Raw genomic sequence first — 18,620 nt, 5'->3', positions numbered from 1 at the left:
AGATCCAATGCCTCTGGAAAATTGGATCCGTGACCCAAACAAAAAAGGGAGGAATGTTTCAGTGATATGGAAAGCTACCACTGAAGCTTTTAAAGTCATAGATCAAGGGCTGTCATGGCAGGTGGGCAGTGGTGAAAATGTAAGAATAGGCAGGGACCCTTGGGTGGGCTGCAATGATCGTTTTGCCTTATCTCCAAGTCTCATTAGACATCTGGATTCCAAAGGCATTTTTCATTTGCATCAGATAGAGAAAATAGGTCACTCCTCCATATGGGGGCAAGCTTGGAAATCTGGAGAAGATCTCGATCTCAACCCATTATGGTGGGATGAGTGGCAGATTTTTATTCAAGAACTGTCAAGATCCAACGTAAGGATAAAAGATAGACCTGACCAGCTGGTCTGGGCCCATGCTGATACAGGCTCTTATTCCCCGAAAGCAGGATACAGTTTTCTAATGACGAAGAAGGGATGGGAAGAACCTGCTTGGTGGGAAAAATCTCTATGGAAGCTTAAATGTCCAAAAAAATCCAGATTGTTTTTTTGGTGCATGCTGAAGAAGAAGGTCCCATCCTGGGACATCCTCCAAGCTAGATTTAAGCAAGGTCCTGGTAGATGTCCGCTGTGCAAAAGTGACTCTGAGACCATTCTCCACCTGTTCCTTTGTTGCCCTTTCACTAAAAAGGTGTGGGAAGAGGTACAGGTCTTGTTAAAGAAGCAGCTTAGATGGGAGGGGGGCTCCATTATGGCTGCATGAGAACAATGGTGGAATCAGAACTCAGAGGGGAACTGGAGGAACCTCCCGCCCATCATTTCCTGGGGCGTTAGGATAGCCAGGAACAGAAACATATTTCAGGATATTTCTCTCCCAGCTGAAGTTATAGCCATTCAAAGCACAGCCATTTTTTTAAGTATCCCTGAATAGGAGGAATCAAGAAAAAGGTCTCAGAGCAGGGAAGAACAAATCAGTCCAAGCATCCCGTGGGCCTACTTTGATGGGGCTTCTCAAAACAACACAGCAGGGGCAGGCATAATCATTCATTTAAATGAATCTCATTCTTTATCAGCTTCGGTGGGCATTGGTACCGGTTCAAACAATTTCGCTGAACTGTCAGCCCTTAAGTTGCTCCTCTGTTGGCTTATTCACAGACATATCGTCACAATTCAGATCTTTGGGGACTCTTTAAATGTTGTTAAATGGGTTAATGGAAACAGTCGATGTCAAAATTATATGCTGAGGCCTCTCCTTGAAGAAATTATGAGTTTAAAACAGTCTTTTAATGCCTTTTCAATTGAACACATATACAGGGATCGGAATGAAATCGCGGATAAATTATCTAAAGATGCTCTGCAGCAAGCTTTGGGCATTTGGAAAGTGACTGAAAAGCTTCATGATCAGATACAGGAGTCAGTTCTGCCTCCCTATGTTTAAATTTTGTTTACTGTTTTGTTATATCAGTCCTTCTTCGGGCACAGGCGCATGTATACCCACTCCTGCGCTTTGAACGCTGATGTTATTATGCTGATACATTTTTTTTTTTTTCTCTCTTCATTGCCCAAGTGTTTCGGGCATTTTTAATTGATTTTAGTGGGCTGTCTCATGGAGGCCCACGGGCTCATTCAGTCGGAACAGCGTCTTGGTGCTTGTTACAGGCCGAGACTTTGTTGTGATTTTTGTTTTTTGCAAAAGGGATAGACCTGTTCTCATCAACAGGGGACCTGGACGCTTTGTTGTCTTTGGATAGTTTCAGAGAAGAGCATCTTTTCTCTGGGTCAGCTGAGGGAGTTTCCTCACTGTAACTGAATGCTTTGCATCTGATTGTAACTTTTTATCTATTTTATATATAAAAAGTTCGTTTTTTTCTCCGGGAAAAAAAAAAAAAAAAAAAAGTGGAACCAACTCGATTGAAGCTCATTAGCATGCTCTAAAAAATAGCAGAAATTTATTGTTCTTTGCCACAAAGGAGGTCCAGAAATCAAGATTTGGGAATAAGGAGACTAATCCAAGTAGCTTAATGATTACTGTGAACTTCCAAAGCTTTTCCAAGGATGAAATAATTCTTGTGATCCTGCAAAATAACTTACATCAACCATTTAACTCAATCCATGCAGAAATAAAAAGAAATAAAAACAAGAGATGCATGTGAATAAGAAGTGAAAAGGAGGAAAGAAAATGATACAAAAGGGCTTTGAGGCTCCTATTATGGACTAGCCTAAGGAAAATCAGAGACATATGGAGGAGAACAAGATTTAGAATCTGAACATGACACCAATCTTCATTATATTCATCAATAGAATTACATCCCTGCAAGAAAATACAATGGAGCTGCAAAAATACGAGTTCTCTCCATAAGAACACTAACGAAAATCTCTTTCTAGAGGCAAATTAGACTTGGTACTAATAAAAAATGATTAGGAATCATTCCCCATGAATGGAGGAAACTTTTCCCACCAAAATCCCTTGATTTGTGGATCTAGTCCCCAATACTATGAATCTGCATTAAATGGCAGGGAACACATTCCTAGATTTTCTCAATCATTGGAGTTCCACAATCTGTGCCATAATTCCATAATATCTTGTTGATTTACTATTTATTATTGATCCTCCTGTAGTAGTGAACAAGTCCCTAAATTATCTCCTCCTCCAAATCTTCATAATCTGGCCAATATTCTCATAATATTCCACAAAAATAAATAATATTAGGCACAAATATGCAATTATTCATAAACCTTCCTAATGAATATAATAAAGTTAAAAATACATTATCTACTATAAAAAGAGAGGTTTAATATGCTGAAGGATGGTCATAGTCCTTAATTTATGTTTAATTTAGAGGTATGGGCCTTAATTTATGTCTAATTTAGAGGCCCATCATACCCCCCTACTGAAAGTGTTGCTCATCCTCTGAGCAACTTAGTGACCTCATTGTTCCTCATCCATGGCCCTGGTGGCCTCTCTTTTGTGCGTTAATAATCTCAGTTGTAAGTTCTGCAAGGACAAGCCCAAAAATATATTTGTGAAAAGAAAAATCATTGTTTCTTGAAACCATTAGCTTGCCTTCTCCCCCTCATTCAAGATGGGTTCTTGAACATTTTCTAGTTTAGCAAGGTCTTCCATATCCTTATCAACCTTCTACTACCTTGTTCCACCATTTGGACACCTCTAAAACCTTTAAAATGCCTTTAGATGAGAACTAGGACATCTTGTAGTAATTCCTGTCAAAACTAATGGAAACGCTATTAAAACTACAGGGAACCATTTTTTAGCATAAATGATATTTTGAGCCTAGGACAAGCCCTCAACTTGACTCCCATGCCTTTTTCCCATTTTTAGGCCTTGGACAAAATCTAGAAAGAGATTGGAGACCTCTTGGAAAACATCTTTTCATCACTGCAATTTGAGTTTTGTTTTTATGGTGAATGCCTCATTTCCTTTTGTTGCCTTCTTCTTCTCTCTTGTGGCCTAGGTGGTTGCCTAATGGCCTTGGAATTCTTTGTTTTGATTAGGTCTCTCTTAGGCACTATCATTTTGGGTTTTAGCATAATTTTTTCTTTCTTCCTTCTTGTAGCAACATTCTGCCTTCCTGTAGTAGTCATTCCTCCTCTTTCAAGGTCTTCAAACTATATGGGAATGATGAGAAATGATGAAGAGGGATTGGATGATGATGATAGGGCTCAAAGGGAGTAGTGTAGGTTTGTGAAAATGGAGAGGATGCTCTGTTTATTTTTTTTTTCAAGAATGAAATGGGATGGATGAATGATGAATAGATAGTGAATATGAAGTGGATGGAGGGCTTGGAGTGTTGTGGTGACTTGGCCTTTGCAACAATTTCTTATTTTAACTGTTGTCCTCATTCCTTGAAATCATCACCCTTCATAATTTGAATTTTCAACATTGCATGAGTGAAGGAGTGAGCTGCAATTAACTAGTTAAAGGCGGTTGAGACTGCTGACCCATCCTTAGCTTATAAAACCTCATATTTCATGCATTGACAACAAGTTTCGAACTATAATATGCTGAAGAGAAGAGGTCAAGAATATTGCATACATGTGCCTACCTGATGGCCTTCCTATAGATGTTGTTTGTTGGAGAGTGAAATCATTGCTTGTATTTTTTGCATGTGTTTTTCTCTCTTTTTTTGTGATGTTGTTCCTTGATGTGTAGGTATTGTATGGTGATGCTAATGAATCCTCACTATGTTGGTGGGTTTCCTCTTGTTAAATCCCCTTGTCATGTTTCTCTGATGGATGTGGAGGGTTGTATATGTCTCCTTATCACTATCTGATGAAGCCAACCTCTGGTTTTTCCCTTTAAAACTGCTCACTACCAATCCTGTAGGTGTTGTTTTGTATCCTGTAGGATCTCTTGTAGGATCCTGTAGGTTTTTAGGGAATCATGAAGGTTTTTGGGACAATTTTTTTTAGCCGACTTGTTTTGTCCATATCCCCCAAAAGGTAGAATGGATTGACCTAAAATTTTCTGAGCATGTTTCCATTATCATTATGCACCTCCCCATAAAAAAAAATTGGTCAATGGATGCATGGATCTCAAGAAAAACTAAAAATGGCTGAAGGTGATGGAGGTCAATTTCTTGGAAACCGTGCACTGAAATTTGTTGAAATTGCTTGAGCATGTTACCATAATCCATATGCATCTCCCCATGAAAAAACTTTTTAAATGGATGCATGGATATCAAGAAAATGAACAAATGGATGTAGGTGATGGAGATGGATTTCTCGAAAACTGTGCACTGGAACTTGCTAAAAATTGCTTGACCATGTTACCATCATCCATATGAATCTCCCCCTTAAATAGCTTGGCAAATGGATGCATGGTTTTCAAGTTATGGAAAAAACAAATTTCTGCTCTAAGTATTTTTGTATCCTGTAGTAAAACATAGCATCCCGTACTTTTTTAGGATAGCAAGCAAACTGAATAAGAAAATCTTGAGAATGATGGGTCCGTACAAAATTGGAGGTGACAGTGCTATATACACAAGTAAAAGTAATGGTTTTTAATAATGAGTCCATACAGGCTGAGAGTATTGAAAGAGTGTGGAATGGCCTGTTAAAGAGTTTTAATAACCCAACGTTTTGGACTACAAAGTGAGTCCATCAAAAGTGATGGTTATACCTTTTGTCACTATTCAGTCGGTGAGAGAGACCACTAGGGTTTTCAAGAAAAATTTCCATGGATTCAGAAGAATCTTGATTACTAATGAAAGAAAGAGAAATCTACTCTAGGACAAATCTTGTCTACTGCAATAATGAAAAATACTGAAATCCAATGCTAAACACACCATTTCCTAACTAACTGCTAAGAAACTATGCTTTACAAGAATTCCAAGCTAACATGCATTAAATTCTACTATCCTAAGGATGGAAGTTGAAAACATCAAACATCACTATTGTGCATGTAAAGGAATTAAATAAATCTACTTTTTTTCTTTTTATTCTTTTTATGGAAAATCAAGTGTGGAAGCTAATCTCATTTGGTGATGTGGCAGGTGGCTTAAGGATGTTGGAGGATGGTTGTGAGGTTTGGGATACCATCAAGTCACCTTGTGTGGCTTCTTAGAGGTTTTCCCTCAATTCGGCCTCAAAACAGGTCACTACAGGAAAACCTATAGGATGTCCTAAACATCCACAAGATTCCCTGTATTTCTACATGATACAGCCGAGAGAAAAATGATGGCTATTGAAGGTGATTGAAGGCTTAGGGAAGGTGGTTGGTGGGTGGAATGGAGTGAGAAAATTCATAGTGTCACTCAGATCTCAAAACCAAGGTTGGGAGATGGTTGGATTTTCTCAATATGCTTGGAGGAGTTCCTATGTAAAATGATGAAATTGGTGAAGGTCTTGGTGAAAGCAAGGAATTATTATGGATGGATGAAGTTGGAAGGTGGTCGCTTGCTATGAGATCTCTCTCTACTTCTGAAACACCTTTCGTGCATCAAACATTGATATTTGCCAAAAATTATGTAAACAAGAGGAATTATAACAAGCTATAAAAACAAAGCTTAATGAGCTAGTTATCTACTTCATGCATGAGGAAAATTGTAGAATAAAATGGAATAATTAATGAGATCTAATGTAAGACTAAAGATGGAAGAGATGGTAATTAAATACTACACTTGCAAACTGATCAAATGCTAGTTCAAGTACAGTAAACTCTAAATTCTATGAGAAAATAGAAATCTGTCTTTTTGGGGCTGCATAGGGGTCCTTTCCTCAAATCATGATCCCCGAAGGAAGAGGTGAGGCCAAGACACCTAATGACAGTTTTGTGATGATCCTTTTATCCCTTCTAACCTGCTACTGAAGGAAAACACAAATGGAAGAAAACTAATAAACAACTAATCACATCTACACTACTTGCGATGAAATACTTCTAAGGACAATTTAATCATGAGTCCACGAAACTAAGTTAAGCATACATATACAAAAAGAGGAGCCTTTTCTTCTAGGGTTTGACCCTAACCCAAGAGCTTCAATCCTCTTAATTAACTCAATGTTGGATCAAGAAAAAGCTCACTCTCATTATCAAAAAAAAAAATTACATAGCAATGTCTTTAGCAAGTCTGGAGCTCGAAAATAACTAGAGTTTTTACAACAAAAATTTGAATCCTAATGAGGCTCTAGGCCTCTTTATTTAAGTATGAGGCCCTTATGTTCAGATGTGTATTTATGACATGTACGTTACATGTTCATGATGTATTTGATGAAATGCCTCTCATGGTTAGGATGAGTCCGGTTAGGTCCTTATTCAATTTCTACTTTAGAGGCCTTGTCTCCTTATTATTTATCATCTCTAAGAGTTTCTTTAAGTTCTAGGCATAGGCCTAGGTCCTAGCCTTGAAAATTTGGCTCAGATCTCGGGTTTGCTTGTACATAACTAAGTGAAAAGAGGTATATTCGCTGAGATGCAGGCTCATGAGAGTTCCTAGGGGGTCTCAGCCACTAGCTTTCCTTGTCATGGGAGCGATTGAGAGTCTAGGTCAGTGAAAAGTTAAGTTAACTCAAGGGTTGGGCACCTGGAGTGTTTAGTTAGCTCCTGGGGGTCCTGTAGAACCTTAGGGAGGTATTTAAAGTTTTGGTTTTTTGGTTCCAATTCCTTAACTGTACTTAGGGAGTTGAATCATATCATAGTAACTCTTTTTCAAATATTTACCCTGGTGGACCAGTAAGTGTAGGTAAGTGTGGGAGGATGGTGTTATAAATGGAAACATTGATGGAGGTTCGAACGCCTATAGGGGCCATGATACTAGGAGTGGGGAATAATGAAGGGGTCAATAAGGAAGTTCTACATGTCTATTAAATCTCAAGCCAACTGTATAAACCAACCTTGTGAATTATTCTTTATTTCTACCCTTTTCATAAATCCAAGGTAATCATTGAATGGTTGTAAGGAGGTTGGTGGAAATTGTCACCTCCTAAATTATGAGAGTCTGAGAGGGTAGGTTAGAGAATCCTCTTAATAGTAAATGTAAGGAGTGGGTTGAATGAAATCATGGTGGAATGTGGAAGACCAAAATTTGCATGGGAAAAATAAAATTGTGGATGAATTAAGGCAAGGAAGATGAAGGAGGGAGAGAGGATAGTTGAGATTTGAGTAGAGCTAATGATAGTGAGAATCTAGTTGAAAAGCCATGGCTTTACACCCTAATTCACATTTGAAACTCTATAAACTCAATTGGAACATGAAAATATACTATAGGGCCTCATTGGATGCACGTAACACATTGTAAGGATGAGTTCTTTGAGGTACTACAAAGTGGCAAAAGGGACCTCACTCATGTGTTGTGAAAAGTTAGCAGAAGGGGCATGTGAGGATTACATGGGTCTTGAGATCGAAATGAAATTTTCCTTGTGAGAATGTCCCTTAAGAGGATATCATCTACCCATATTTTCTAACAGTTTTTTATATTTTCCCTAATGATGGTGATGGTGGTGGTGGTGGTGGTGTGTGTGTGTGTTGGGATGTGAATGTAGGTAAGTTAACTAGGGTAAATATTATTTATTTGTAATGTTGTTTTCTTCCTTGATACAAGATAAATTCCACTTCTACTGATGTAATAAGAGATATGTGAAAAGAACTAAATGAAGGAGCAATCTGAGTCTCCTTGTGTGCGTCATTGGTTGCATAGTTTTTTTTATAGATTGTATAATAGCAGAGATCAAGTTAAAATCCTTGATAGTTTCTTAAAATATTTGTAGAATATTAAGTCTAGTCACTTGTGTGGAATGGATTATTAATAGAATCATGAATGTTAAGCATGCATTACATACATGGATCACACAATGAGGGTATCTATTTGAGGTCAAATAATTTAAATTTTACACTTGGTTGAATGAATGAATGAATGAATGGATGAGAGAGGGAAATTCTAATCATTGCATTTAGGAATTAAGTTAGTTTTCCAATCTTTTATTCCATGGAATTCATTTTTCAAGGAAATATTTGATCTGAACTTAAATAGGAACCAACAAAATATAGATCTAATCATAAATATAAAGTTGCAGCAGAAATAACACTTCATTTCATTAATATCAAAGAATTGAAATATGCTTACATACAAAATGGAAATAAATTAGCTTGGGCGATGGTATCTTATCTCTGAGAGAAGAGATGTGGCAGCTACATGCCTCTGAATTGTGTTACAATGAGGCTTGAAGGCCTATTTATTATTGAGAAACAATGGAAAACCCTAAACATCTAAAAACCTAACAATAGGAGATGAAGCACCAAAATTGTGGGACCTGTTGGGGTAAATTGATACATCAATTTCCCGGGGTCGTAACTTTGGCATACAATCTTCGTTTAACACACATGATACCTCGTTAGAAATATATATCCGACTACAATTTTCAACTACAAAAGTTGATAACACACTCCCATTTTCCAAAAAATGTCGTTTAGGGCCTCAAAACGGCTCCAGAAGTTGAGGACTTGAAAACTGCCAAAAATAATAAATTGTGCTACAATTAAGGAAACTAAAAAACTAAAAGAAACAATTGTGGGGATCCAAGTGGAATAAGCGGGTGGATAGAAATATCCACCTGGATCAATCCTCCCCCCTTAGGAAGCAATGGTCCCCATTGAGTTGAGTGCCTCCATGAGATGGGGAAAATTTTGCTAAACTTAGTCCCTGGTGAGCCACTTGCCTTGGTGCAGGAATTGGCCAACTTTGATAACTCGATACAGTTGGATCTTCTATTGGCAAGTGTTCTTGAGTTTTTTGTCCATGATCCGATCAGTTGTGGCCTATTCCATGCAGTCTAGTTTTAACTCTATTGGTGTTAGTTGTTCTGCAATGTCAAATGTGTCCAGTAATGGTGGAAAGTATGTCCGAAGGTGGTCTACATTGAACACTGGGTGCAGGCCAAGGAAAAGTGGAATACTAAGCTTGAAGGCATTGTCCCCTACAACCTTGGTGATGATGTATGACCCATATTGGAGCGGGTGAATCTTGCAGTGGGGCCCAATCAGGCACTCCTTCTACAAATGTAGACAAACTTTATTGCCTACCTGGAATTTGTGTGGCGCCCGATGTTAATCATGTCGCTACTCGTACTTAGCATTGGCTATGTCCAATATGTCATGGACCTGTTAGTGGATGTGCTAAATGCAATCAATAAAATTGTTAGCCCCGTTAGCTTTGGACTGGACATGAAACGAATCAACCTGAGTAATTGTAAATGGTATGGCCACATCAATGGGACATAGTGGTTGGAATCCATACCCCACCTGAAAGGGGTTGTGGCCAGTTGAGATATGGATAGCTCTATTGTAGTTGTGCTAGACATAGGGGAGGATTTCATCCTATGTGTGTGGATGCTTCGATTTGTACATGTGCAAAATGTGTATTATCATCCTATTGACGACCTCTATTTGGCCATCAATTTGGGGGTGGAAAGTCGTGGACTTAGTGAGCTTGGTGTCCAATATTGACTAGAGACTTGACCAAAATGTACTTAGGAACCTCTTTTCTTATTTAAGATAATGGAATGTGGGATAACAAAGTGTACCCACACTCATTCAAATAAGAGCTTAGTAGAGGCTTTTGTTGTGATACTCTTCTTGTAGGCTACCATAATGGCCATCTTAGATAATATGTCGATGACCACGAAAACACAATCATTTCCATGCTTAGTAGAAGGAAGGCTCGACATGTAATCCATGGATATGGATTCCCTAGATTGACTAAGAGTAGGAAAAGGATTATATAGGCCTTGTTTTTTGATGGTTGGTTTGGCAATGGCATAGACATTGCAGGATATGTTGTACTTCCAAACATCATGTCGAAGGTTTAGACAATAAAAATACTTCAGAAACACTGCCATTATTTTCTCTACCTCGAAATGTCTAGCGACTCGACTGTAGTGCACCTCCCAAATCATCTTGGCATGCTCACTTGAGGGAATACAAATGTGTCCTAGGTGGCATCATAGTGTATCTTGGAGGTGAAAAATTGGAACTTACTTGCCTTCTAGGAGCGTCTGGTATGTGTTGTTGAATTCTAGATCGCTCATGTAAAGATGCAGCCACCTCAAAGTCTCGTGCCCACAAGAGTTGAGCACAGTGATCAACAGAATGATTGGCAGTCGATTGAGGTAGTCTGCAACATTATTGGTGTTGCATTTCTTGTACTTAATTTCAAATGGAATTGTTGCATGCATGTGGACCATTCCTAATGGAGATCATTTTGTAACTTCCCTTATGTTTGTATGATTTGTGGGGGTCGGTGGTTTGTGTGGTTGATCATTTCCTTCCCCAGAATGTAATGCTTCCATTGTTAGCAGGCTTTCATAATGGAATACATCTCTTTATCATAGGTGGGATACTTTCATACTATGTCTGAAAGTGTCTCACTGTAATATGACACTCGATGCCCCTTGTTATGTGGAATTTTGCATCTACGGATAAATAAAATTTACCTAGGTGGGTAGCTACACCTAGAGCAACAAATTTAAAGTGTTTATCCTTTTTCTATAGAAGATAAATAAGACAAGGTACCTACTTGTTATCTTTCTCTTTCCATTTGTCTCCTTTGTTTTCCTGTTGTCGCTCCTTCTCGAACTTAATCTACTCAACAAGTACTTGCAATCATAAACAGAGGACAAAAAACAATCAAAGCAAGAGGTATATCTACTATAATAAAATGGAATTGAAAGAATTTACACATATAATCATCATACATTAAGACAATAATATGGGAAAAGGTGTAAACAACTTTATTAAGTAGAAGGAAGAGTTACAATCATGAAGTCTGATCCATTGTCACTCCTCTAGCTTAGGTTCCAACCAACATCACATCTAAAGCACAACACTCCGGAAACATAACAATACTTGCTTACAATATCAAACCTCACACCAATAGTATCTCCTTATAAATTCTCAAAGTCCAGCCCCTGATCACTTAGATGAGGGCTCAATTTATAGGAAAATGGTGGTGGTTTGGTCATAAATGAGGGTATTTAATGGCCTTCCAAACTTAGAGTTAGTTTCCATGGAGGAAGGGATGAAAGGATAGGAGGTTACTTAACTCATTCCCTATCTAATTTCGAGCTCATAAGAGATGATAAGTGTGGAAATCTTCTAGAAGGCTCCAGAAGATAAGAATATTCCCAGAACCTTATGAAAATTTGGTTCAATCTCCCCCAGCGCAGGTCAAAGTGGGCCTAAGTGCTCTGAAATGAACCTTGACATGGGCCTACCTGCATTGAAGCACACTTACCCCTAACCAAGGTTGCGCTAGTCCCTCAAGGAGGATTTATGGAGGGCTTCAGGCCAGGAAACTCTCAGGGAAGGAGGAGTTCAAAGTGATGATTTGTCTAGGGCATGTAGGAACTGAATTATGTTTTGATGAGTCCTAATAGTACTGATCTAGATGTTGGGAGTGATGTGCCCAAATAGACCTATAAGAGTTTGCCCCTAAAGCATGAAGTCGAAAATATTAATGTCGAGTGATATGCTTTACGATGTGATGAGGAAGTTTCGAAGCGGATGGTGACCTGCATCAATTACAATATATAATATCATGATATTTTGAATTTTTTCATGAATCGCTGAGGGAAGGCATACCCATGCTCAGCATATAAAATTTCATTACAATTACATAGATAGTCGTCTACGGACATAGACCCATGACGGGACGACCATCAATGTAAAGCCATTGTAAAAATGATTTAGTACTTTCCTGAAATTGTATCTCGGATGGATGAAACTAGATCCAGGGTCTTCTATCTCGTTCAATCATTTGCTCAAGTACGAGTCTAACCATGCGAATATGTGATTTGAAGTCGAACATCGGAAGACACCGCCTGATTACTACTCAATGATGTAAGCCGTTAAAAGAAGCGAGAGATATCATCGATAATGATAATGATCCTCAAGGTACTGCAGTACATTCTACATGGTGTGAATGGATGTTTTGATGTCAAACACCATACAAAGTCTTTCGGTCAAAGGTCAATGATGTCAACCTATCGCCGGAAGCGAGAAACCTACCATTGATGTATGCAAGCTCCAAGGTACTGAAAGGGTGTTTCTAAGTCAACTTCTTCGATAATGTGTTGATGTCAACAATAAGTGACTCGTCACAGGAGGGCCTTGATGTATCCCACATCAATGACACGAAACGAGTGTAATGATTTTTTAGAGACGGAATGTGGCTGACGACACAAGGTTCAGGAATGGCGGTCATGAAAATGAAGTTTTATGAGTATTGCAAATGATGAATTTTAACTGAGTGACCTCTCTTGAACATGTCGGCGACACTGAATGAATTGGTAGCATTGACCCAAAACCAAAGTAATAGATGGTATGATAGTCCAAGGTATGATGACCATCAAGCAGATAACCCAACCCAAATAGTCATAGTGATGAAGTGAAAGTGTCATGTTCAAGAGAAACTTGCTGCCATAAAGTGGTTTACCCCTTTTCCCATTTTCCCCAGTTATTATCGACGAGTACCTCTTTATTTTTTAATCAAGCTTGAGGAGGATAACATATGCTTGTTCCATAATTCCACCCTTCGGGTGAATCCATCGCTATGTCATGTTTTAATGAGTCTAGAGAAGGTGAAACTCGGTCTTGTCATAATGGACAAGTTTGTCACTATTTGATGTTTTAACGAGTTTAACAACAATGAGAACTCGGTCCTTTTCATGTTTAGAGAGATTGAAAAGGGGAAAAAAGAAAACTCCACAAGCTCTTTTTCGTAAATTTGTCTCCCAAGTCCGAAAAAGCATAAAAAAATACAAGAGAGAACCTATTGATCATGTTCGATCAACGTATTCCTTTTTCCTAAATAATATATCTCAGTCCAGAAAAGGTTTAAACTTATACTGAGTAGATGTCGTTTCCAATCCTTTAACAAGTTGGAAGGGACAAGCACTCGGCAATATTTTCAAATTTAAAGAGTCTGAAAAGAGCTTAAAGAGGACTCCAAGGGGGTTCCTTTTTCGATGTTTAACGGAGCTCGAAAAAGAGATAAAATTATACTCTGTGGTCAAAGTACAATTCACAATCGTTCACGTCAAATTCTGTAAGTCAGCTGTAAATCTGTTCAAAGAAACACCAAATGGATCAAACATACCTATTTCATTGGTAAAAATAGGTAAATACTAAAGTTTACTCATTAAATGATCATGAAATAAACATAAAACAAGAATTTACCATGTTATTTTCACCATTTGATATTTACCATTCAGTTTGTGCTCTGACCTTGTTTTTTACCTCGATCTTCAACAGCTGATTGCGAGAGATTTTGTAGATAATTTTTTGTGTCATCTAGACTAGGTAGAATATCTACCCCTCCTCTTTCTTTTCATGTCATTCTTTTACAGTTTCATGCATATTTTTAGGGCTTTTAAGGCCCATGGGGTTAGAATATTTCGCCCTGGGATCAGCGCAACCTTCCATGTCAAAAACTATGTTGTAGAGCACCCAAATAGAAGGGTAGCTACTCTACAGTGCACTGTCTCCTTGCCTAGGCTGTGCTGGGCAAGTTTCACAAACTTGTTTCACCTGTTTGGCCCAAAATTTCTCCAGTTTTTTGCTTGAAATGGATCCTAACTAAGCTTATGGTTTCATTTCAGGCTTTCATCAGATCAAAATGTCTATTACTTGGTGAGAAAAAGAGCATGAAGAACAAGACATGGTTGCCCTAAATGATCCAAGTACTATTGAGGCCCTCAAAAACTGTGGGTTGCTCAAATACTTCAGGTTGTCTTGGATGAGGCAAAAATCATAACTATTGTAGTTCCTAGTTCGTGTATGGGATCCAATGGACCAGTCTTTTCACATAAGGGACAAGGTGGTCCCTATTATGATCGATGATGTTTACTTTCTTACAGGGTTGTAGAGACGTGGTGCCCCCATTTCTCTTTCAGGTTCTTCCCATGGGGGTGAATCAGTGAGGGACTATGTTCAACAATTCTGTCGGTCAGGTACACAGCCTAGCAAAGACTAAAAGATAATCATCAAAGATATTTGTGATTTTCCTTTGAGAGCAATCCTTTTCACTATCGCAAAGTTCCTAGGTAGTGTGACACTTCCTCTGGTGAATAGATCATACATGCAGTATGCACTTCAGTGTCTTGAACCAACTCTATTAAACTGGTGTGAGGTTGTACTTTCTTCACTGAAAGAATAGATGACAAAGGTAAAAAGTGGTAAGATGAAATGGATAACTCTTAATCGCTTTTACCTTAGAGAGAATTCCATTGATGCAACCTCAGCATGTAACACTGGGTGTAGTTGGTCCTAGAGATCCACGGATGTGGAGGTGGGTCGAATTGATGGCTAGACATGTTGGTCAATCATCGATTACATTTTCTACTACATTCTTTAGATGGCTCGATCAAAAACACATTGTCATCAAGGAGCATCCATACACAGGGATGGATTTTCGTGGAGATCCAGAGTTGAGTTTACCAATGGGCACTCAATGGGGTGCTATAGGTAAATTGTTTTTGACCAAATGTTTTTGTTTTTTAAGTTTCTACATGTTTTTGTGTTTTTGATGTTTCCAAGACTAAACTAAAATCATTCTCATGCATATAGACGTTGGTATTGTTCGACCTATCAGACACCAACAGGAGGCAGATGGACTAGCGCGGAGAAATGTTAGGAGAGCAGTTCTCCAGGATTTGGATTTGATCGAGACACTGGCAGTGGTGCAGGATCCACTAGTAGAAAATGACTAATTAATTACTAAAAAAATGACTAAAATTTTCATATAAATGACTATTTTTCGGTCGGTGACCAATAGTAGCTAATTTACAATATCTTATAACGCGACCAACTTTTAGTCGTTTTTAGCTTAGTCATTAATTGGTTGTCTCAATTTTATTATCTAGTAGTATATTTAGTCATTAATTTAGACATTAATTTAGTCATTAATTTGGTCATTAATTTAGTCATTAATTTAGTCATTGATTTAGTCATTGATTTGGTCATTGATTTAATCATTGATTTGGTCATTAATTGTCACAATTAATGACGAAATATACAACAAATATATTACTAAAAGATCACCCGAGAAAACCAATTAATGACCAAAGATATATGACTAAATTTTAGTCATGTTATAAGATACTGTAAATTAGCTATTAATAGTCGTATATATGAAAAATTTAGTCGTTATTTGTAATCACAAATTTATCATTTGAATTAGTCATTTATATTTTTTGGTAGTATCATATTCATTATATAAACTACTACGTTAGTAGCTTATATTCATTTCATTTATTTTCATTAACAATTGTTATAAGCAACTAATTTAGTAGTATATTCATTTTATGTGTTCATCATTAATAAACATAAACTACTAATTTAGTAGTTTTATATTGATTTTATGGTTTCATTATTAATCGGCATAAATTAATTAGTATGATTTTTCAACTAAATTAAAAAAAAAAATGGCATACAATGTACATGTTCATATAATATGAAAACGCAAAGTTACATATGTTAATTACAATACTAAGTAATATCAAGTGCAACTATAAATAATTCCAACCACATAAATTATATTATATAAAATGTCAAGTATTAAAATATGAGTTTCCAACTTAATATTGGTTGGAGTACAATTTACACATGAAATATTGTTTCATCGCTTCAAAACATTATCATTGTGTTGCCAAGGCATTGCAGGTGAATTCACCAACTCTGAAGATTTGACCATTAGTCTTTATGTGTGTCTTATGCAGGATATTGGCTCTATGGGTACCACTAGACCAATGCTCTTCTCTTTCTCTTTAATTTTCATTTTTTCGCTCTAGTGTTATTGTTCTCCTCTTTCCTCAACTGCTGCTTCTTACCATCAATATTGAGTTCTTTTCCTGAAAAAAGAGATACAATGCAAAGTATAAGACATGAAAGTCGATGAACACTGGAATATAAACTAAAGTAGACTATAAAAGATTTATATGATATATACCTCAACATCAGCAATATTGTTAATGTCATTTTTCCCCATAAAAGCAAGAAACTCGAACAAGTTTTCTTTAGTTGGGAAATAGTGACCACTATGTGGCCAGATGACCTATATAAACAAAGAAAATAAAACGTCACCATAAAATAAATTTTGTACCTACTATGTTCTCAGTGTACAACATTTTTTCATGAAATGTTATCTTCAGCTAAAGTAATAAATGCAAATAGACGCACACATTTCTATCCCAATATTTTGAATTCCCATGCTTATGGTACATTGCAATTTTGATTTTATCCAACATAATCAAACACATCGGAGCTAGAAATTTCTATTAAGAATGTTTCATGCTTCACTTTTGTAGTTGTATCATTTCCTCTAGTTATCTTTAAGAAGCAGTGACACTTCAACAATAAAACTAGTCAGTAGAAATCTAATGGGTGGAGCAAAGTATTGCTGACACAAGATTACAACAATAAACTAGAAAATAATAAGACAAAACTTTGTAAATTGTGATACTAACTGGGAATATAGCTTCAACATAGTAATATTCAATTGTCAGTGTACCATTCCAAGAGAAAAGGAATCCAATTCCCAGAAGCCAACAAATTATGTATGCCCCTTGTTTTCCCTGTAATTAATTGAGCAAGATTAGCACATGCAAATTCCATTTAGAATCTCTGAAATGATTCTATAAATATTCAAATCAAACTTAATGTTACTCATTCATTTTTCTCTAATGCAGACAAAACTGAATGTGTTATCATGTTTTTGAGCTGGATAGTTATGTGATTCATTGTGTCCAAAATCATTTCTTATTGTCATCACTGTTTTTTTTAATGATCTTGCAATGGGCCTATATAATATTTGATTAAAAAAACATATTTTTCAAAATATATTCCATTTTTCTAATTCAAAGCTAAATTTCCTTCTAGTTTATGCCGTTCAAACAAACCGAAATCTTTTTCCTTTAACAATTCATTGTTGTAATATATTACTAAACGAGCAACTACGTAATGAAGTTATTAGTGGTTGAATACTAATAAATCACAAATACATGCAAGAAATAGCACCACTATGTCCTAGGCATGCCAAGTCTTTATCCTCTTGGTTAGCAATATTACTTCATGAAAACATATTTGACAGAGAACTTTTCTAAAACTAACCAATGCCAGTGTATCAAACAACAATGAAATTTCTATTGGCATGCCCTCAAAATGTCTGGAAGTATAAAACATGTGTCCTGCACTTCCATTTACACACTCCTCTTTCTTTATGTCTTCATAGGAAGCCCTCAAGTTCGATGCTCTTGAAAGTATTGCTACAAAGTTCTAGATCTAAAGGCACTCATATTTCAAATAGATGAATGTATTGTATCTTGGTTCTAAATGATAGGCAAAGTGATGGAAGCATAAAGGAAAAATGGATGCAATTTGTGGTCATCAATTGGAAAATGAATTAATTACTCTCAATCCTATTAATTTTGATACTACTTAAGGTTTCATCTCCAAGTTCTATCTCTCTGGCCTCAATTAAAAGATTGTAAAATTGATAAAAGTGATGAACAACTCATTTTGGCAGTGCTCTCTAAGTTAGGCAAGTTTTATTCAGTGTTTTTTTTGTTGGCATTATGAGATAAGTGTTGTCCTTGATGGCAAACCACACTGATGACAAATCATAGTGCAGAAGGTCAGCAGCAAGGAATTGATGATCAGACTATAAGAAGAAGAGAAAATTCATATATGCAGGTTCATTAAGCCCAAGTCGCGTATACACGCTGGTTCGCTATATACCAAGTCGCGTATACGCAGGTTCGCTATATACCAAGTAGGGTATACACGCAGGTTCATGAATGGAAAAGAGCATACATGTCGGAAAGCTTACTTTTGGTCCGTGGTAGTTAGTCCTCGGTACTTGAGCCTATGCTTTTGGACCAAAGTATCTCGACAGACGTGTTGATCCCTGGTATTGAGTTGATGGTATTGTTTTACTATGGTTTTGGACCGTGGTATTATGAAAGGCCTAAACATATATAAGGAGAAGATCATTAGGCCAAAGAGGGTAAGTGTGTAATGAATATCGGACGAAGTATGAGATCCAAATGCTGGTTATGGGTTGGTGATCTGAACCATGGTTTCACTCATATGGAGGATGATGAACTATGGAATGGGATCTCAA

The 18,620-nt window shown here is 37.1% G+C and overlaps 1 protein-coding gene across 1 annotated transcript in view; it reads left to right on the top strand.

Moving 5' to 3' along the window:
• The first annotated feature begins 1,597 nt into the window (after nucleotides 1–1,597).
• LOC149236515 (pentatricopeptide repeat-containing protein At5g15010, mitochondrial-like) overlaps nucleotides 1,598–18,620 on the top strand; it is a 54,871-nt gene continuing 37,848 nt past the window's right edge. The window contains exon 1 of the mRNA XM_089368938.1: nucleotides 1,598–1,637. Within this exon, the coding sequence (XP_089225064.1) occupies nucleotides 1,598–1,637 (40 nt within the window). The remainder of the gene's footprint in view (nucleotides 1,638–18,620) is intronic.

This window comes from Pinus tabuliformis, chromosome 8 (genome assembly GCF_031772625.1).
Source record: "Pinus tabuliformis cultivar Carrire ecotype Pingquan chromosome 8, CPIR1, whole genome shotgun sequence".
In the NCBI taxonomy this organism is placed as follows: domain Eukaryota; kingdom Viridiplantae; phylum Streptophyta; class Pinopsida; order Pinales; family Pinaceae; genus Pinus; species Pinus tabuliformis.
This window is presented reverse-complemented; position numbering and strand designations above follow the sequence as displayed.